A 23,375-nucleotide genomic window follows, 5' to 3' on the forward strand; every position below is an offset into this window, starting at 1 on the left:
GGCCGCACAACAAATCATTAATTATTTTCATTATATTATCTTATTATAATCTGAACGATCTTTTATTTTGAAAAATGACTGTATTCTCTCAGTTACATCTCGGTCACTTGAGCGCCCAAATCTAAACCACAAGCAGCAGAACGAGTAAGCAAGTCTTTGGAAAGTTTCTTTGATAAGGGGAAAAAGGCCCAGTGAAGGACCCACTAACTGCGAAGGAATGGAATGTCATATTTATTTATTTGGCAATTATTTTTTTTAAGTAAATTGGGTCAAGTGTAATGTAAAACTAACACTGTTTGAGTAATTGTCACCCATTTTTAACTCATTTGATGTTTACTTTGTTTCTTTTTTACAATATGATCACATGCCTACACAAATGTGATAGATACCTGTTATAAAGATGTTAAAAGACGGCTACTACACTTACAAACCAGTATCAGAAAGTTCTTTAAGTTTATTTCATTTTATTACTTTGATATTCCCTCAAGAAATCACTTAAAATACAACAAACTGTTTTAAATACAGTTTCGAGTTCAAGCTTTCATTTCTTTAAGCTTGAACTGAGTATTAATGTTCTGGGCTGAGCTAAATGATGTAATGTAGATTACATTTGTGTTCCTTATAGAATATTTGTCATCACTGATTGCTGAGTAATCTCCAGCTTAAGTGCATCGGTAGTGTGAACGACTTGAATGCCATTGACTCTCACGCCATATGAGGCAAAAACCGGTAAGGTGAGGTTTTAGTTTGTATAGTCTGCACCAGTTGTCAATACGATTTTGACTCTATATTGTTGATAAATAACACAGTTGGCCAGCAGGATTAAGTTAATAAAACAATGTATTTGTGTTTAATATTCAAAAGTGCTGCGTTTTTTGACCAATTGGGATAAATTGCTCAGTTCAATTAAAACATTTACAATAGTTTTTTTTTGGTTATTTAATATATTTTAAATTTGATTTTAGTTTTGTGTTGTTAAAGTTGTTCTCAAATGACACACAATCCTTCCAAAATCATTCTGATATGCAGATTTTATATTATTATCTGTTAGAATTGATGCAGCTTAATGTTTAACTGTTTTGAACCATGATTAACATTATAAACATCTTTACGTTCTTTTGCTTTATTAATGTTTTCATGCTATTCCTTGTTAATGAAAGTTCATCAACTAATGTTAACACATGAAACTTGACTCTTTTTTTTTCATCTTGGAACTAGTTTTAACTAAGATTAATAAACGCTATTGAACTAATGTTTATTGTTATTTAATGCAATTGTTAATAACTTTGACATGGTGTCTTTGTTATTACATCTTCTCTACAATGTTTATATTGTGTGTGTGTATACTTTCTCTTTCTCTATTATATGTATATTTGATATTTTGGTATTTATGTTATGAAGTGTTCAGTGTAAAACCGGAAGTCTTTTAATTTGAATTAATTACCATTACGGATATAAACAGACACGGAAAGATCACACATGATCATGGCGTCCCAGCTGTGCGGTCTGCTACGGACTAAAGGTTTAGCTTCTGGTTTGATTGGAGAACAAGGTACTGACACTTCGTTTGATATGTTTGTTTGTTTGTATTGAGTTTGTATATTGAGTTTAAGTGATGTCTGTTTGTTTGTATATGGTTTTCATATTTGCTTACATTTGGTTTCATTTTCTCTTTGTGTACAAGCTCTTACGGTGTTTGCCGTACGACGCAAGATATACGGTGTTTGGCCTTTGGTATAAGGTGTTTTGATGTTGACGACGGCGTCAGTGAAGTGAATGCTGCACTGAAATAAATTATGGAAAAACACCAGTGAAAGAGGCAATCCTTTATTGAACCAGGGAGCTACAGTAAGAGCTTGCCATCATCGGGTCGCTGCTTAACGGAGTGGACGGCAATTAAAAGGACTTCTGGCATCGGCGCGCTCGTTGGGAACGGTGTGATTGCTCGCTACGGATCAAGAGCGGACTTTAAACAGACGGAGCTACAAGGCTACACACAGCTGCACGGACTGATCTAACGGACTTCACGGCATACAACGGCTTTAAACTAGTTTGAGGATCGCAGTGAGTACTAAAACAAAGAAACTAACTGAACTTTTAAAGGGACAATTTCTCGATTATGGTGTGTGTGTGTTTTTAAAGGGCAATTAACGTTGTTGTGTGTGTTTAAGTCACTTGTTAAATGAATTGTGATCTATCAAAGTGTTTAACTATGCATTTTAATGCCTTTTTGCATATGGTTAAAATGAGTGGTTAATTTAGTGCCTTATTGACCTAAAATTATTGTGGGGTATTAATTTATAGATCCAAAAATGTCAAAATCAGATATAGGTTCAAAGAAGCACACTAAGCAAGCTGATATAGAAACTAGGAGTGAAAATACACGACGTTCAACACGTGCACAGGTCCCTACTGAAAAAATGTTAGCTTATCAGCAGGAAGAGCAACAAAAAAAGAAGAAAAAGGTTATTTCTTTGTATGATAAATGGAAAATTGAAGCCCGTAATGCACGTGAGCAACTTAAATCGGATCTATCAGACACTCAATTAGCTATTTTAATTGAAACTTTGGAAATTGCTAAAAATAAGGTTCTCAGTGCTTATGATGAATTTAGGAAACAAACATTACCTGATGTTGAGATGAGACGAAAAATGGATTCATGTGAAGCAGTAACAACTGATGTGACCAGAATTGTTAATGAAAGAATAGCAGGAATAGACGGTGATTACAGTTATGAGAGGGAAAAGGAACGTCTTAGTGCTTTGAGTTATAAGTATGCTAATTCAATTTTTGGTTCAACAGCTTCACAAGTTAGTCAGGAAATCAGTGATCATTCAGGTCATTGCTCTGTTTTATCAGACTTGGAGGCGAAACGTGTAGATGCTGCAGCAGAAGTAGCAGCCAAACAAGCTGCATATAATTCTTTAATGGCAGAAACTAAGCAAAAAGAGAAAATAAAAGAGTTAGAAGATCAGCATAAAAAAGCCCTTGAAGTTGAGTTTAAAGAATTAGAGCAAATTCAAGCGCAAAAGGATTTAAAAGTAGCTCAAGCTAAACTGGATGTTTACAGTGAAGAAGTTGAGAAAATAACCAGCTCTTTAAATGATTGTAGTAGTGCGAGTGGATCGGAGTTGTCTCAAGGAAATGAAAGGAAAGAAGTTAATCGACAGGAACAAAATGAGACCACAAATCCATCAGTTAAAGCATCAACTTCTGAATTCTCTGCTCTTGTTCAAGCACTTCAAGATGGCATATCTGCAAGCAAACTTCCAGTTCCAGAGCCTCCTATTTTTACAGGTGATCCTATTCACTTTATTGAGTTTAAGCAATCCTTTATGGCACTTATTGATAAGAAAGGGATTTCCTCTGCTGATAAGATGTTTTATCTCAAGAAATATGTGAGTGGGCCTGCACGGAAAGCCTTGGATGGCACTTTCTTCAGAACTGATGATGAAGTCTACAAAGATGCTTGGGATAAGTTAAATCATCGGTACGGCCATCCATTTATTATTCAAAAGGCGTTTAGAGAACGTTTAGCAAATTGGCCTAAAATCCACCCAAAGGATGCCATGGGACTTCAAGCTTTCTCAGATTTTCTGAATGCATGTCGTGGTGCATTACCTCATGTTAAGGGTCTTCAGATCTTAAACGATTACCAAGAGAATCAAAAACTTATGCAAAAGTTACCTGATTGGGCAATTAGTAGATGGAATCGTCAAGTTACACAGTCTATCACCAATAATCATGAATATCCCACTTTTGATGAATTTGCTGTGTTTGTGTCAACTGAAGCGGATGTAGCATGTAATCCAGTTACTTCCTTCCATGCTCTTCACAATTCAGGATATACAGATGAGAAGGTAAACATGAAAGAAGTCAAGAAAAATAGAGTACGGGTTTTGGCTACTCAATCAAACACTGAAGGGGATCAATATGTGATTAAGTCTTCTAACAAAACTCAATGTGTGTTCTGTCAGAAAAATAATCATCAACTTGACAATTGTTCTAAATTTCTCAGTAGACCATTAGAAGAACGACGGCAATACATACAAGAAAAGAAGCTTTGTTATGGATGCCTGAATTTTGGACACAGTGCAAAAGTATGTCGATATCGTCTAACATGTGATACCTGTAACAAGAAGCATCCAACTAGTTTGCACAATAACAACTTTGTGAAAATGGTAAGAACTTCATCTTCTGCAGTTCAAACGCAAAACGATCCTGAAGGTACGGCTAATGCAGTAACGTTAAATGTAGCTGGAGAAGAACCTGGTGTGTGTACTTCTATGATTGTCCCTGTTTGGGTATCTGCGAAACATAATCCAAGTTGTGAACAATTGGTATATGCGCTGTTGGATTCTCAGAGTGACACGACTTTCATTGATAAAAGTGTGAGTGATTCATTAAAAGCTGCATCATTTCCAGTGAAACTAAAGCTGACAACAATGCTTGGAAGGGATACGGTATTTCAAAGTGAGAGAGTGACTGGACTTCAGGTGAGAGCTTATGAGTCTAGTGACTATATCGATTTACCAGCAACTTATACTAAAGATTGTATTCCAGCAAATCGCCACCATATTCCCACGAATGAGGTTGCTGAACATTGGAAGCATCTTTCAGTCATCGCAGACAAAATACCTCCACTACAGGATTGTGATGTTGGCCTGTTAATCGGCTACAACTGTTCAAGATCAATGATTCCCAGAGAAGTGATAGCAGGAGGAGACGACGAGCCCTATGCGGTTCAAACGGATCTTGGATGGAGTATAGTAGGTTGTTCACCACGCTCTGACTTATTTAATGTTAGTAGATTGTGTCATCGCATAGCAGTTAGGGAGCTTCCTTCTATCACACCTGTCAACATAATACGGGCCCTTGAGAGTGATTTTAAAGATGCAGACGAAGAAACTGTCAGAGTATCCCAAGATGATATTCTCTTTCTTGAGAAATTAAAATCCGGCATAAGTAAAAACATTCACGGTCACTACCAAATGCCCCTTCCTTTTAAAGTAAGGCCGAAACTGCCTAATAACAAACGATGCGCTATGGTTAGACTTGATCACCTTAAAAGGAAGATGGTAAGAGATGAATCGTACATGAAGAATTACAATCAGTTCATGAGTCAAATCTTTCAGAGAGGAGATGCTGAAGAAGTGCACAGTAGTGGTAAGGAAGGAGAAACGTGGTACCTACCTCACCATGGTGTTTTTCATCCGAAAAAGGCAGACAAACTGCGTGTGGTCTTCGACTGTTCTGCAAGGCATGAAGGTTCATCCCTAAATGATTACTTGCTTCAAGGTCCTGATCTCATAAATAGTTTGCATGGCATTCTAATTCGATTTCGTCAACATCCCATTGCACTTACTTGTGACGTTGAAAAAATGTACCATCAGTTTCACGTAGATGAACCCGATAGAGATTTTCTGCGATTTCTTTGGTGGAAGAATGGAGACATTACACAACCTGTTCATGAATTTCGTATGAAAGTTCATTTATTTGGGGCTGCCTCATCTTCAGGTTGTGCGAACTACGGCCTAAAACATCTTGCGACTGAAAATGGGGAGTTGTATCCACTGGGCTCACAGTTCTTGCTTAAGAACTTTTATGTCGACGATGGAGTGATCAGTGTGGAAAACGTGCATGAAGCCATTAAGGTTGCAGACGAAGCGCGACGTCTCTGTGCATTAGGTGGTTTACGATTACATAAGTTCTTGTCTAATAATGAACTTGTATTGAAGGGCATCCCTCAATCGGAGAGGATGTGTGGTGTAAGGGGTCTGGATCTTGCCTTTGATGAATTGCCATTAGAGAGAACACTTGGATTGCAGTGGGATAGGGAATCTGACTGCTTCAAGTTTAAAGTACACCTGAAAGAACAACCTGCCTCTCGGCGTGGCATATTATCTGCTGTCGCTTCTGTTTATGACCCTTTAGGACTCATTGCACCTGTCCTTTTCAATGGAAAGCGAATCTTGCAAGAGATGTGCAAGAATGGCAGTGGTTGGGATGACCCTCTGATGGATGGACTGAGTTTAAGATGGGTAAAATGGAAACAAGATTTACAAAGCCTGCAAAATCTAAGCATACCACGCACATATGTACCATTGAATTTCGGGAAACCAATTAGTATTGAATTGCATCATTTCTCCGATGCTAGTAATGATGGATATGGTCAATGTTCTTATGTCAGAGTAAAGAATGAAGAAGGAAATGTTCATTGCGCACTTGTGATGGCAAAATCAAGAGTTGCACCTCTCAAAGTTGTAACAGTCCCTAGGTTGGAATTAGCTGCTGCTGTAGTCTCAGTGGAAGTAAGTAATGTACTCAAAAGGGAGCTGGATTATCCCGTTGCTAATGAGACATTTTGGACTGACTCTAAAGTGTTGCTGGGATATATAAGTAATGAAGCACGCAGATTTCACACATTTGTTGCAAACCGGGTGCAAAGGATATGCCGCAGCACAAAAATCGAACAGTGGAGATATGTTCCGACGGAAAGAAATCCCGCTGACTACGCATCTAGGGGTCTCACTGTAAAGCAACTACTTGACTCTGATTGGTTTACTGGCCCAAAATTTCTGTGGGAAACTGAAATGTTTATTCCATCTGAGCCCGCTCCTGCTCTTCTATTGGGCGATCCAGAAGTAAAAAGCCTTTTTACTTTGAATACGGAGTGTCAAAACAGCTTCAATTTGGCCAACCGCTTAACAAAATTTTCTTCATGGACTAAGGCAGTTGGAGCTGTAGCTCGTCTCTTAAGGAGAGCCAACAAGGATAGATCTAGTAGTCTTAGTACCATGCTAGAAAGACAAAAGGCAGAACTCCATATAATTAAATGCTTGCAAGAGAGTTCTTTTAAGGATGAGCTGAAGGAAATCAAGGGTGGGAGAGGTGTGTCATGTGGTGCATTACGTCCTCTTGACCCTTTCGTGGATCTTGATGGTGTGCTTAGGGTGGGAGGAAGACTTACTCGATCAAGTTACCCAGACTCTGTGAAGCATCCCATAATTATTCCAAAGACACATCAAATTACACAAATGATCGTCGCTCATTATCACAACAAAGTTATGCATCAAGGAAAAGGATTTACTGTAAATGAAATTAGAAGTAATGGGTTCTGGATCCCAGGAATCAACAAAGTTGTGGCATCCTTCATTAAAGGTTGTGTTGTCTGCAGAAAACTCAGAAGACCAGTTGAGGAACAAAAAATGGCCGATCTTCCACCAGAAAGAGTTGATCCATCCCCTCCGTTTCTGTACACTGGGATGGATTGTTTTGGTCCGTTTTCAATTAAGTCTAGGCGAAATGTACAAAAAAGGTATGGCCTCCTGTTAACGTGTCTTTGTTCCCGTGCTGTGCACATTGAACTGCTTAATGACTTGACAACTGATTCTTTTATAAATGCTCTACGTTGTTTTATTGCCATTAGAGGCACAGTTCGACAGCTAAGATCTGATCAAGGGACCAATTTTGTGGGAGCAAGAAACGAGCTGAAAGGTGCACTCTGTGAAATGGATCCAGAAAGAATAACTACTTTCCTTTTGGAAAATCAGTGCGAATTCATCATGAATACACCTCATGCAAGTCATGCTGGTGGCGTATGGGAACGTCAAATAAGAACAATAAGATCTGTTCTGAATGCGACCTTTGCTCTTTATCCAGGGAAATTAGATGACTCTTGTCTGAGAGCGTTCCTTTATGAAGCAATGGCAATTGTGAATAGCAGACCACTAACTGTTGATTGTTTGAATGATCCACAAAGCTTAAGACCCATTACTCCGAACAATCTGCTTACATTGAAGCCAGTGACTGCTCTGCCTCCACCAGGTAAATTTTTGGAGGAAGATGTGTATGCAAGAAAGAGGTGGAGACACGTGCAGTATTTAGCCGAACAGTTTTGGAGCCGTTGGCGCAAGGAATATTTAGCAAACATAGTGACTCGTCAGAAATGGAATATGCCTAAGAGAAACCTTCAAATTAATGACATTGTATTGGTGAAGGAAGAAAACTTGCCTAGAAATGAATGGAAGCTAGGTAGGATACAGGAAACCATTAGTAGTGGTGACGGGCTTATTAGGAAGGCTAAAGTGCTCTTAGGTGATTGTAAACTTGATGCGAAGGGAAAACGTACAACCAAGCAATCCATAATTGAAAGACCAGTGCAAAAACTTGTATTGCTAAAGGAAGGAAATGAATAGTTATTTAAAATTGTGTAAATAAGTGGATCATGAAATCATTTTAAATTTTCTACATATTTATGGGTGTGTATTTATTATCATGGAAAAAAAAGGGTATTTATAAAAAAAAAAAAAAAAATTTTAAAAGGGAAAAAAAAAAAAAAAAAAAACACGTGAAGAGTTTGTTGCTAGGAAATTATTCGTGACTTGTAATTTGGGTTTAATACTTGCACTCATAATTTGGTGGGAGTGTTAATAACTTTGACATGGTGTCTTTGTTATTACATCTTCTCTACAATGTTTATATTGTGTGTGTGTATACTTTCTCTTTCTCTATTATATGTATATTTGATATTTTGGTATTTATGTTATGAAGTGTTCAGTGTAAAACCGGAAGTCTTTTAATTTGAATTAATTACCATTACGGATATAAACAGACACGGAAAGATCACACATGATCATGGCGTCCCAGCTGTGCGGTCTGCTACGGACTAAAAGTTTAGCTTCTGGTTTGATTGGAGAACAAGGTACTGACACTTCGTTTGATATGTTTGTTTGTTTGTATTGAGTTTGTATATTGAGTTTAAGTGATGTCTGTTTGTTTGTATATGGTTTTCATATTTGCTTACATTTGGTTTCATTTTCTCTTTGTGTACAAGCTCTTACGGTGTTTGCCGTACGACGCAAGATATACGGTGTTTGGCCTTTGGTATAAGGTGTTTTGATGTTGACGACGGCGTCAGTGAAGTGAATGCTGCACTGAAATAAATTATGGAAAAACACCAGTGAAAGAGGCAATCCTTTATTGAACCAGGGAGCTACAGCAATCATGTTTAAAAGCATCATTACTACTGGCTCAATGGACTCCTGCAACTAGTATAACACAATTAAAGGTTTGTGTGAAGAAGTGGCATAGGTTGAAAAATGACACCTTTTGAGTACTGAAGAATTTTAATCATTTTGAGTTATCACTGTAAAATTTTTTTTTTTTTTCCCAATTACAGTAAAACCAGCGAAAGCAGTTTGCTTTCTCATGGTTAGACGGGATAGTCATGTTTCCGGTTGACACTACACACCTTGGTGTTCCCAGTTGAACAGGAAAAGTCTGTAATGGTGAAATCATGCTTAATTTTCAAGTAAGTCATGTGATCTTTATTCCGTACATCATGGATCTCAGATGTATTGTTAAATTTAAATGTGATGTGTAATAGGCCATTAGATGTGCTGTTTTTTTTTTTTTTTTTTTTTTTTTTACAAGATTTAAAACTTACCAAGGAGTTTGCAGCGTTGCGTTACTGATATTTTCAGTCTGCATTGTCTTGTATGCTCATTTTAATATTTTAAATGGTAATGCAAGTATGTGCATAGTCTTAAATTGTGTATAAATATGAAACTCATTTAACAAAAAATAAATAAATAAATAAATCATCAGTGTGCAAAAAAAAAGAAAGAAAAAAAACTTCTTTGATTTTAACTCAACAGCTCATGTAACTTGATAACTGCATTGAAAACAAGAGCAGTTTTTTATTATTGTGAAATGCGTATTTAATCATTATTAATAGTTATTATTGTGGTACAACCCCAAATCAGAAAAAGCTGGAACTTTATAGAAAACACACACAAAAAAAGTGATTTCTAAATGTACTTTGACTTGGATTTCTGTCAGACAATATGAACACAAAGTATTTCATGTTTTGGCTGGTCAACTTCAGTCATTTGTAAATGTACATCCTTTGCTGTCATTCAGACTTGCAACACATTCCAAAAAAAAGTTGGCACATGAGCAGTTCAGGGTTAGAAATAAGGGTGAATTGGCCAAATAATGGTGTGATTTGAAGCATGTGATGTCGACAGGCGATTGTGATTTTGATTTGGTACAATAGCAGCATCCAAGAAAGGTCTAGTTTAAGAGCAAAGATGAGTTGAGGATCCCCAGTTTGCCAACAAATATGTGAGAAAAGGATTGAAATATTTAAAAACAATGTTCCTCAAAGAAAGAGAGAAAGAGGTTTAGATATTTCTCCTTCAACATTGCATAGCATAATTTAAAGATTCAAGGAATCTGCAGGAATTTCAGTGTGGAAAGGACAAGAGCGCAAGATTAAGCTGAACTATCGTGATCTCCGATCTCTCAGGCAGCACTGAATCAAGAATTATCATTCATCTATAAGCGATATCACTACATGGCCTCAGGACTACAGCGGCAAACCATTGTCAAGTACCACAATATGTAGTTACATCCACAAATGCCAGTTAAAACTGTATGGTGCCAGAAGGAAGCCCTATGTTAACAGTTTCCAGAAGAGCCGTCGACTTCTCTGGGCTTGGAAGCATCTGGGAGAGACCATCACACAGTGGAAACATGTATCTTGGACAGATTATCAGTATTTCAGGTATTGTTTTTGGGAGAAATGGATGCCTTGTGCTCCGGACCAAAGAGGAAAAGGATCATCCAGACTGTTACCAGCAACACGTCTGTAAGCCAGGGTCTGTCATGGTATTGATTGTGTCAGTGCCTTTGGCAAAGGTACCTTGCACTTCCGTGATGGCACCATTAATGCTGAAAAGTATATAGAGATTTTGGAGCACAAAATGCTGTCTTCTTTTCCAGGAACACCCATGCATATTTCAACAAGACAATGCAAAACCACATTCTGCACACATTACAAACACCTGGCTGTGGAGGAAGAGGATACAGGAACTTGACTGGCCTGCCTGCAGTACCGACCATTGAACACCCGTACTGTTGCCCAGCTTTAGACTTGTTTGCTGGAAGAATAGCACAAAATTACACCTGTAACACTTCATCATTTGGTGTCTTCAGTCCCTAAATGTATTTAAATTGTTGTGAATAAGAATGGCAACATTACAAAGTGGTAAATGCTTTACTGTTCCAGCTTGTTTGTAGTTTTTGTTGCAAGAACCAAAATTGGAATGTGTTTATTTAAAAAAATAAAATAAAATCATGAGGAACACATTAAATATCCTGCTGTTGTATTGTCTGCAATGAAATACAAGTCAAAGTAAATTTGGAAATCACTACTTTCTTTTTTTTAAATACTTTGCAATTTTTTATGCATTATTCTATACTCCCATGTTACATGTACAACTTTGTTGAGAAGTGAAAATGTCATTCTTTTTCTTTCTTCGGCTTAGTCCCTTTATTAATCTGGGGTCGCCACAGCAGAATGAACCGCCAACTTATCCAACATATGTTTTACGCAGCGGATGCCCTTCCAGCCGCAACCCAACACTGGGAAACGCCCACACACTCTTGCAGGACGGTGCAAGAGTTTTCTAGGGGTATGCGCTGAGTTTTCTTGGGACGGTGCGGTTGTGAACTCATAAACTGAAAAGTCGGGCCACTCTCATTTACTTTTGAGGGCCACTTTATCCAAGAGAAAAAAGGGCATGTGCTCTCCACAGGCAGCCTGATCTCACGAGGAAACGCAAGTATTTTACATTTTGTCAGTTTAGTGGCTAATTCGTATGAATTTGTATGAGTTCATTCGTACGAAAAAGTACGAATTTAAAAAGGAGGCGTGGCACCCAACCCCACCCCTAACCCCAACCGTCATTGGGTGATGAACAAATCGTACTAAATTGTATAAATTAGATCGTACGAATTCATACAAATTAGCCACTAAATCAAAAAGTTAAGAATTGTCGTGAGATTGCGTTGGTTGATCCATATCTCACAGACCTTACGGCCAATTTAGCAAATCTAATTTACCTGTACCGTATGTCTTTGGACTGTGGTAGAAACTGAAACACCCAGAGGAAACCCATGCAAACACAGGGAGAACATACAAACTCCACACAGAAATGCCAACTGATCCAGCCAGAGCTCGAATCAGAGACCTTCTTGCTGTGAGGCGATTGCCACTGTGCCACCGTGCTTCCCTGGATGGAAACAGCTAATGACAAAAGCGGTAGCACTTTATTCTATTGTGCTGCTCCACAGATACATTTTGTGTCTAGTAAATTCTTTAAGTGGGTAATGACTTGCTATGACTAAGAATCTATTGTTAAACTTGTTTACTTGCTTTGTGTAAACCTGTACTCCTACCAGGAAGTAAACATAAATGCATTTGCTGTAAAATAATCTTACAGAACAGGTCTGATGGGCGTTTTTGTTCTTACAGGGTCAAAAACAAAAGCTAAAGTGGCCTAAATACTAATCATTTATTTATTTTTTGATTCATAACTAAATGCTATTTAATATTTAAATAAATAATGGTGTTGGTTCAAGGTTCTAGAATCACAGTCTCTCCTTTTTGCAGTGTTTCAGCGGAATTGATAGTCCTGCTGATTCCCTGTCATTATGCTGCATTTTCTGATCTAGTGTGAATGTGAAGCTGAACAAGCAGATTTTTGCAGTAGTTTGCTGACAGCTGTCAGTTTGCTCTGTGATTGATGCATAGGGCCATGAACGAGGGGGTGAAACTAAATTATGTGAATAGTGCATGCATTTGTAAATATTGCATTTGTAAATATTGCATTTATAACGTGTATATTCAGTTGAAGTCAAAATGATCAGCCCTGCTGTGAATTTGATCCTTTTTCAAATATTTCCCAAATGATGTTTGACAGAGCAAGGATTTTTTCACAGTATTGCTTATAATAGAGATTTTTTTCTTCTGGAGAAAGTCTTATTTGTTTTACTTATGTTTTAATTTTTTTTATATTATTAGCCCCCTGATGCACTTTTTTCCCAATTGCCTACAGAACAAACTACTGTTATACTGTTTTACAATGATTTGCCCAATTACCCTAACTTGATTAACATAATTAACCTAATTAAGCCTTAAAATAAAATTATATGCATATATATTATTAGAGCTGTCAAAATAAGCATGTTAAAGCACGCGATTAATTAGAACTATTTGATGCGTTAAAAAAAATCAAAGCAGTTGCAGTTTTTTTTATTTTATTTCCTGTCGACGTGTGTTCAATATGCAAAGAAGTATGGATAAGACCAAGGAGGCACTTTTTGAAGGAAAGTTGTAGTATAAACAACGACTGTGTGTGTGTGTGTGTGTGTGTGTGTGTGTGTGTGTGTGTGTGTGTGTGTGTGTGTGTGTGTGTGTGTGTGTTTACTTGCAAAAAGAGCAAATGCCTGACATCACTGACTGTGTACAAAGAAGTCTCTCTAAGGCATTCTATATGCATTCTAAAGTCTTTGCAGTGTCCGTATCTCTCAAAGCTGTTTAGAAGTAAATGTTTAGAGATGGTGTGACCAAAGTCCCTGTAAGAAGTCTATAGTGTTTGATGTACTCCTTGGCCACATTATCCCCCAATAATGTAAATAGACTGGACTGTCTTAGCAACTGACTAAATGTTAAGGAGGACTATGCAAAATTGTTTCTACTTTAAAATTAATGTTCTCAACTCACAGAAATACAATTTTTTAATGTACAATTGTTCGTATTCAATTCTTTATTATTATACTTTTCCATATTTGCAATGCCTGTATTTTTATTTATTTATTTATTTATTTTTTGTAGCACACAGAATCCAACATAGAAATAATTTTATTTGTTATTGGCATTGATTGTTCTGACATTCAGATGGCACTACTTGCCTGTGTTTTTATTTCTGTTATAAATATGGCTTTTTTTATTTAATCATGATTAATCACATAAAAAAAAGATCAGTTAGGTAATTTTTTTTTTATTCAGTTGACAGCCCAAATATGTGTGTTAATGTATGTGTGTGTGTGTGTGTGTGTGTGTGTGTGTGTATATATATATATATATATATATATATATATATATATATATATATATATATATATATATATATATATATATATATATATATATATATATATATATATATATATATATATAAACCAGGAGTGCAGGATATACAGCTGGAGTCAGAATTATCAGCCCTGCCTCCCTCAGTTATTAGCCCCCCTACATACATACATACATACATACATACATATATATATATATATATATATATATATATATATATATATATATATATATATATATATATATATATATATATATATATATATATATATATGCTAATAACTCTGGAAGGCCAGGGCTAATAATTCTGACTTCAGCTGTATATCCTGCACTCCTGGTTAGAGCTAAACTGCATTTAGTTTCCTTCTTCCTGTACACGTGTAATGACAATAAGGTTGTGTCTAATCTAAAAGAGCTTCAACTTGTTGGGAAAGGCTTTCCACAAGGTTTACGAGTGTGTTTATGGGAATTGTTGACCATTCATCTAGAACAGGGGTTCCCAAACTTTGCAGCCCGCGACCCCCAAAATAACAATGCAGTGACTCGTGACCCCCACATTCCTCAGAAATAGTTATAAATATACAAAATTTTCATGTTGTTGTTTTTTCAGCAATTCTAATTGTTTAATAAGGCCTCATTTACACATTCATTTTTGTTTTAAAACGCTTAAATTTTGCTATGGTTATGCCTTCCATCCACACTACCTCTGAGTTTTCGAGTCTTGAAAATTGAGCGTTTTGGTTACCCTGAAGAGGCCAGCGGTAGATTCAGCATGGACTGGTCGATGTTTGGCGGCTCTCAGCTGGGCAGGTGTGCTCAGAGCTCCTGCTGACTGCCTGGAGCTCAGACACAAGAATATGCTGAAGTAGCTTTCAACACATGCAATGTGTAGCCACGTGATGCGTGTTTCAGCGTTGTAGTGTGGGTGAAGAGCTGTTCAGAAATGTCAGATGAAACGTCAGTGTGTACCTGGATCATTTTCATTCTTTAAACAAAAAAACATTAGTGTAAATGGGGCCTAAAATTGATTTGACTTTTGGAAATCATCATGCTATCCCCGGTCATTGTCCCCCACTTTGGGAACCACTGATCTAGAAGCACCTTTGTGAGGTCATTTTCTTATGTTGGATGAGAAGGCTCGGTTTATAGTGTCCGCTCTCATGTTCAGATGGGTTGAGGTCAGGACTCTCAAGGCCAGTCAAGTTCCTCCACACCAATGTCATCTGTGACTTCATGGACCTTGCTTTGTGCAATGCAGTGATGTACACGCCAGAAGAGTACACCACCAAACTGTCCACACAAAGTTGGTACCATGAATTTGTCTAAGGATGCTTTCACACCTGTGAATCGATTCAGTTGTTCCGAAACAGAGATTACAAATGTTACATTGTTGCTCTTTGCTCTTGGAGCGGTTCGCTTTCACACTGCAAAGTTTCTAATCAGACCAAAAGAGATAAAACAAGTCACGTGCGAGTAAACTCTCCTTACATTAGTCAGAGTGTCAGGGTTTATTTTGCAGCGTCCCGCTAAGCTATCAGGAGAGGTGTGGTTTGGAGGTGATTGACAGGGTGCGCGCGCCCGACGTGTCTGAGGAGAGATGCGGTGGGGAGGGGTGAGAAGGGTGCGCGACGATGCCTATTTGAGGACCGGGAGGGAGACGCGAGATTACCGGGAGATAATCACTCGTTTGCGGGCATCCGGAGACTCGCGAAACTTCCCGCCCTACTCATAATTCTCTCTTCATATAGCCGTAAGCCTATTACATATCCATAAACATAAACTGACTAAACATAACCACTGTGATATAACCGCGCTCGGATCGGATCGCTTTCTCACTGCAATCGAACCGCTCCAGGGTTCGTTTCAATCGAGCCGAGACCACCTCATTCAAGCGATCTCGGAGCGATTACTTTGGTGCGGAACAGAGCGCGATTGCCCTGTTCACATATGCCAATTGAACCGCGCTAACTGGGCAAACGAGATACGTTCTGAAACAAAAGTGTAGGTGTGAAAGCACCCTAAGGGTGCTTTCACACCTGTGAATCCATTCAGTTGTTTCGAAACAGGGATTAAAATTGTTACAATGTTGCTCTTTGTTCTTGGTGCGGTTCGCTTTCACACTGCAAAGTTTCTAAACGGACCAAAAACAAGTCATATGTGAGTAAACTCTCCTTACATTGTTCAGCGTTGTGGTGGTTTGGTGGTGTTTGACAGGGTGCGCACCACGTGTCTGAAGAGCGAGGAGGGATGCGATGGGAAGGAGTGAGAATGATGCGCAATGTATTTGAGGATTGGGAGGAAGACGCACAATTACCAGGAGATTATCACTCGTTTGCAGGCATTCGGGAGTCTCTGTGCATTTGCGGGAGACTCTTGAAACTTCCGGGAGTCTTGTGATATCTGGAACAACCTCCCGCCCTACTCATAATTCTCTCTTCACATAGCCGTATGCCAATTACATATCCATAAAACACTGTGATGTAGCCGGGCTCGGATCGTTTGCTTTCTCTTTACAATCGATCTGCTCCAGAGTTCCTTTCAATCGAGCAAATGTTTTGGCGCAGATCCGAGTGCGATTGCTGGTTTCACATATGCCAAACGAAACGCGCTAACTGAGTAAACAAGACAGGTTGCGAAACAAAAGTCTAGGTGTGAAAGCACCCTAAAATATACTAGTTAGGGCTGGCCAATATGAGCTGAAATAAAAACTTCTATTAATCGAACACTGAAGATTTTATCATGGTATGCCGTATTATCATGATATTGACCTAGGCTGGGAAAAAAAAAAAGTTATACCAAAGGGAAATGTTTAGTGTATTGCTTTATACATCTTCAGAGTAAACAGGTAACACTTAACAGTAAAGTCTCATTCGTAAATGTTAGATAATAGATTAAAAACCTACTTTGAAAAACAAAAAGCCTGATTGATTGATCCACTGTTACATTTATACAGTGACCACCAATGCTTGATCAAAATGCTTAATAATCATCACCCAACATACTGAAAGTAAAAGTTCAGCAATGACACACCGGTACAATCTCTTTCTCTTTCTTCACTATGATCTCTTTCCTGGTCAACCACGCACAATTAATTCTGACAGCCATCTAAAGCACATCTCCATCATTACGCTAAAGTCGATTTGCAGCATTCTTGGCATGCAGGTGCTTTATAATCAGAGTCATACAGATGACACATGCTTTGATCACGTTTTCCGTTCACCAGTACAGTACGAAGTGTCATGTTTCTGACATTAAAGCTTTTTTGTCATGTCAGCCAATTTTTAAGCTCAACAGAACAGCACACGCACTTATGTTAACACCATTTTTTTCATGTGAACAGGATGGTTTTCAGTTTTGGATGGTCTTCAAAACTTAAAAGTATACACCATTAGCAGCTATTTTATACTGTAGAGTAAATCTGCTATATACTGTGCAGTACATTAGCAGCTATTTTATAGAACAAATCTGCTGTATATTTATAGTAAATGAACAGCTATTTTATACTCTGTAGTATGGAGTAAATTAATTTATTTTCTCAAAATTCTACACAATTTTTGCTTTTTTAATTTATTAAAAAAGACAAAACCCGAAAAATCAAATGTACATAAGTATTCACAGCCTTCGCTGTGAAGCTCTAAATTAAGCTCAGGTACATTCTGTTTCCGCTGATCATTCTTGAGATGTTTCAGCAACTTAATTAAAGTTCACCTGTGGTAAATTCAGCTGATAAGACATGATTTGAAAAGTCATTCACCTGTCTCCAGTGTTGGCAGTGCATGTCAAAGCACAAACCAAGCATGAAGACAAAGGAATTTTCTTAAGGCACAGGGCTGGCAAAGGTTACAGAAAGATTTGAGCTGCTCTGAAAGTTTCAATGAGCACAGTCGCCTCCATCATCCATAAGTGAAAGATGTTTCAACTACCAGGACTCTTGCTAGAGCTGGCCGGCCATCTTAGCTGTGTGATCAGGGAAGAAGGGCCTAAAGCTGCAGTCACATTAGAGTTTGAGCATGCGATATTCTGTCGTGCAGCACTGCGAAAAGGAGTGGGATTAAACAAGCTTATTAGGCATTTAAAAAAGTGAGCGATTGCTCCATGTTCTAGATCGATCTCACGCAGTCAAGTGATGCGATTTCGCTGGTCAGAGTTCACCAAGCTTGAACTTTGCATCGCAGCTACCTGTGAAATTTGACGCATGACCCTGCGTTTCCGGTTTGACGCATTCGCGTGCGTATGAATGGAAGTCTACGGGAGGAAAAGCCCAGTGTGATCGCAGCTTTAGTCAGGGAGGTGATCAATAACTCGATGGTCACTTTGTTTGAGCTCCAGCTCCACCAATCAGGCCTGTGTGGTAGAATGGCCAGACGAAAGCCGAATTCCGCCTGGAACTTGCCAAAAGGTTTCTGAAGGACTCTCAGGCCATAAGTAAGGGATAATCAATGTCTTGCTGTTTGTTAAAGGATTTTAATGCACGACGTGGAGGCGAAGTATTAGGTTAGGCAAATGATCTCATAGAATTGATCCAGCTGAAAGACTGCAATTGCTGCTTTAAGTAGAATAACGTTACGATTATTAAAAACACATTAATCTATACAAGTCATGTGTATACAGATGAAATAAAACATTCACAAAGCTGTAACTCATCAAACGCCAGGGCACATAAAATGCGTTAAAGAGGAAGCAGCCTAAGCCCATTTCAGAAATCGTTGCTGTAACATATGTAGGGATATTTAGCACTAGAAAAAAACATCTCGGGACAGGTAGGAGAACATTCTACTTTGTTTATTGTTTTTTTTTTTTTTTTAAGTGTAATATTACATTACTTACAGTCATAAATAAATCATTAAACTTATCTCTGCGTTCTGCCCAAAAATACACCTAAGAACAAATAACAGGTTCAAAAGTGCAAAAACTGACTGCTAGATACACAAAAGATTATTTATATATCATGTTTCAACAACAGAGATGCAAGAGATTAGATTCAATTGCAGGTCCTTAGATGGTCTAGCCGATATAAAGCATAGCTTGGGGAGGAGCAGTTCGCCTGGAGCCTCCAACATTTTTAAACACGTGCTATACTTATACATAAGACTTGACTTTAAAATAACTATATTCTCGCTTGGAAAAACTCTTAAAACTTGATTTTGTGGCATAATTTATGAGTATTTTCCTAATTTTGTCCATTCACCATTAACAGTCCCCATCGGTTTTCTATGCAGCACATGCAAGTTGCTATGGTAATTATAAACGTTTGGTAGAAGCGCATTTATTTTGAACTGTGATCAAAACTGACTGGAACTACCTGTGCGTTTCAGCGAAAATAATGCACACCCTCCAGCCAATCAGAATCAAGAATCAAGATGAGAGAATAAAAATCTGGTGAGAATAAAATTGAAGTCTTTGAGTGAATGCCAGGCGTTACGTTTGGAGAAAACCAGGCACCGCTCATCACCAGGCTAATACCATCACTATATAATATAAAGTGATGTAGCAGCTATATCATACTCTAAAGTGAATCCACTGTATACTGTATAGTAAATTAAAAGCTATTTTAAACTGTAAACCCGAACACTCTGAACAAAAAAGACTCTGCATCATGATCCTTATTGCTCAATATGAGTAAACTAACATTTTGTTTCTTATTATAAAATGAGTGTATTTATTTATTAATTTTTTTGAGTTTATTTGATTTCACATGTCATTTGTTTACATATTTAATTAAACCTTTATCTAACGATATACTCTAATGCATGGTTGGTGCAGTATTCTGCCTTTTTTTCCTGTAAAAAATAGTGTTCACACAGAAATAAATGTAAAGGGTGTGCTTTATATAGTGGACATGTAATTAGATGACAAAATAACTATACAATTCAAATATTAGATAGACATGATTTAAGGTTTCTACGTGACTAGATTCTGTTCCTTCAAAAATATAAGGAAGTAAAAGCATTAAAGGTCAGGTAAACGCACAGCATGCCATGCATTCAACTAATGGAAAAACTGGTTTAAAGTTATTGTTGAGAATGGTTACCCATAATGGCCCACCCACATTTATCAATAATACTCATTAAACGTCCAGCTCAGCTTCATTGTGTTCTGGTTTAACTGATGAAGAGAGAATCAATCTAATTTACTCTGCAGCAGCAACTCAGGTGAAGTTACTACTCGTTCATCTCATCTGACTATACTTATTCTTTACAATGTTTTTATTGTAATTATTATTATTAATATTTATTATTATTATTATTATTATTGTATCTTCTTTAGTCTACCTATGACTTTTTTATATATTTTAATAAATGTATGCATTGCTTACTTAGTTTTATATATATATATATATATATATATATATATATATATATGTGTGTGTGTGTGTGTGTGTGTATGTATATATATGTGTGTGTGTGTGTATGTATATATATATATATATATATATATATATATATATATATATATATATATGCACACACACAGTTGAAGTCAGAATTGTTAGCCACCTTGGAATTTTTTTCTTCTTTTTAAAATATTTCCCAAATAATGTTTAACAACAAGGAAATTTTCACAGTATGTCTGATAATATTTTTTCTTCTGGAAATAGTCTTATTTGTCTTATTTCTGCTAGAATAAAAGCAATTTTTTATTTTTTCAATACCATTTTAAGGATAAAATTATTAGCCCCTGTAAACTCTCTCTCTCTCTCTCTCTCTCTCTCTCTCTCTCTCTCTCTCTCTCTCTCTCTCTCTCTCTCTCTCTCTCTCTCTCTCTCTCTCTCTCTCTCTCTCTCTCTCTCTCTCTATATATATATATATATATATATATATATATATATATATATATATATATATATAAAGAAATTCAAAGGGGGGCTAATAATTCTGTCTTCAACTGTGTGTGTGTATATATATAAATATGAATTTTGTAAAAGTTTTAAAAAACAATTTTAAACTAATTTTATATTCTTGAATATTTCAATAATTGATTTAAATTTTATGCAGGATATAAACTTTTTGTTTATTTTTAATTGTTTTCTTTTGTTTCAAAATGCGGATTGTTTTTATAAACTGTGAAAAATGTGTTGTTTCTTTTCTTTTCTGAAAGTCTTTTATGTTCACCAAAGCTGTATTTATTTACAGAGCATATAGTACAGATAAAATAATACGATTTAACACTGGAAACTAGAATACTAGGAAACTAGAATACTGCCGGTTAAAATAATTTATGCATTTTGAAATTTGAAATCTTGACCAATAATGCATTTGTCCATGTTTTTTGTGTTCATTTCTACAGATCACTGACGTCTCCAGGAGCAGTCTGCCACAATGAGGTTTCCAATCTTGTTGTGTGCGTCACTACTCCTGTTGGTTAATGGTAAGAGTTTCATCAAAATGTCATTAAAATAAATCTTTCAGTAACAATGTAAAATGTGTTACAATTGATGATATGTTTAGTAATTTTGTCATCATTTAGTAAAAATTGTTGCTAGTGTAAAAATCTTTCTGACTGCACACTTATAAAAGATGTAAAAGATATTGCGGCATCCAAAATATGTATCTGTGCTAAAAAGAATTGTAGAAACCAGAATTATTTCTGCCGTTTGTGTCTTGCAAGTATGGTTTTAACTGATTAGATTGTATCTTTTAGTAAAAAAAAAAAAAAAAAAAAAAAAAAAAAAAACGTTATTTTTGATCTCTTCTGTCAATATTGCAATTATTTGTTTACATAATAAAAAAATGTACTTCTTCTTTTTCTAAATTATTTTGCAGGAATTATATTTCTTCAAAACTTTGTCACAGGCTGTCACTGTTCAAAAATGAACAAATGTGTGAATTTAAATCAAACTTCACCTCAGTAAAGCTGGTTAGGTGGAAGAACACTGTTTACTTATGTTTTGTTATTAAACTAAATAAAAATTAGATCAGAAAAAAAGAGTGCTAAAACAGAAATATCCTGTCATCTTTTTACATTGCACTTATATTTATGTTGCCAGGCCAACGAGGGACTTTTCATTTTCAGTTGTGCTCGCTGATCCTCGTACATCGCTTGTTTTCAGCTCCTTTTACACTTGAACAACTACACACGTGCTCGGGTCTATTTAACCGACTATAATATCGATGCTGTAAAAGGTCCTCCATAAACTTAAAAAAAAAAATCTATCTTTTACCAGACGTTTTCAGTGGCTGAACAACACTTCCATGCACATAAACCCAGTCATAAACAAGAACACAGTCTACATAAGCTTTGCGTGACTAAAATATTTACACCTGTCCATACCTGTCCGCACCTGTATACATGTAATACTTTAGTCGTGGTGTCACCCTTCAGATTGTTGTTTTGAACTCCGTAATGTCATTTCCCTCTATTGTGCAAAAGTATTTCCTATATTGATTCAGGGCTTAGAAAAGATTTGATTCTGCATTTTTGACAGAAGCCCTTTTAAAAACATTCTTGCTTTTCATGGATACAAGGCAATCTTTCACAAAAAAAAAAGAAAAAAAAATCAGGTTGATCAGACATGTGATCAGCTGAAGACAAAAAAAAAGGAAGACGAGACCTCCCACCATATATATATATATATATATATATATATATATATATATATATATATATATATATATATATATATATATATATATATATATATAATGATAAATAAATAATAGAAATATTATTTCTAAAAATGAATAAATAATATTCTTTATATAAATATTTAATATTGGCCACACAATTTATTAATTTTTTTTTGTTTTAAGTGTTAGTTTAAGTATTTAGCAGTGTAATAGTCACCTAATTAATGTTTTGTTTGTTTGTTTGTTTGTTTGTTTGTTTGTTTGTTTTTTTGTAAAGTTTTAACTTTTTATTTAAAGAGGTAATTTTGGTTTAGACATTTTTAATGATTTGCAGTTTTTCAAATGAACAACAATACAAACTCCAGACCCATACCAATCCAACAGCGGGATAGCGCTCAAATATACAATTGTACATGTAGGTTCAGATACAAAGAAATAATAATAATAATAACAACAAATTAAAAAATATATATAAAAACAAATACAAAAATACAAACATATAACCATACATACCATATGTACAGCAAAATCAAATTATTTGAATAATAAATATTTTCAATAAAGTCGAAAAAGCAGTAATTTTACACTTTGAAGAAGGCAACTGTATTTCTCCTGAAGTAACCCCAAACAGTGCCACCTGTGGATGGTTCTAACCTTGAGCTGAAGAATCACAGAAATGCTCTAAGTTGGAACAAGTCCAAAACATGTGAAATAAAGTGCCTTCAGCACAATTACATCTATTGCACAAACTAGTACCAGGAAAAATTTGCGCTAATTTAGTCTTAGAAATATAAGCTCTGCACTACTTTAAATTGAATGAGAGAGGTCCAGGAACACATTGATAATGAGTGAATTGGTTTGAGAAT

The 23,375-nt window shown here is 36.4% G+C and overlaps 1 protein-coding gene across 5 annotated transcripts in view; it reads left to right on the plus strand.

The window, feature by feature from the left end:
• The first annotated feature begins 1,448 nt into the window (after positions 1–1,448).
• LOC110437733 (alpha-tectorin) overlaps positions 1,449–23,375 on the plus strand; it is a 58,806-nt gene continuing 36,879 nt past the window's right edge. For 4 of the 5 annotated variants that reach the window (XM_087276850.1, XM_087276853.1, XM_087276852.1 and 1 more), the window contains exons 1-5: positions 1,449–1,552; positions 1,685–2,064; positions 8,837–9,070; positions 9,182–9,313; positions 21,230–21,310. In XM_087276850.1, the coding sequence (XP_087132976.1) occupies positions 21,262–21,310 (49 nt within the window). In that variant the 5' untranslated portion in view covers positions 1,449–1,552; positions 1,685–2,064; positions 8,837–9,070; positions 9,182–9,313; positions 21,230–21,261. Of the gene's footprint in view, positions 1,553–1,684; positions 2,065–8,836; positions 9,071–9,181; positions 9,314–19,984; positions 20,095–21,229; positions 21,311–23,375 lie in introns of those variants that run through there. The other variant, XM_087276851.1, reaches the window with a different exon arrangement.

This window comes from Danio rerio, chromosome 12, assembly GCF_052040795.2.
Source record: "Danio rerio strain M-AB ecotype USA chromosome 12, GRCz13ab, whole genome shotgun sequence".
Lineage (NCBI taxonomy): Eukaryota > Metazoa > Chordata > Actinopteri > Cypriniformes > Danionidae > Danio > Danio rerio.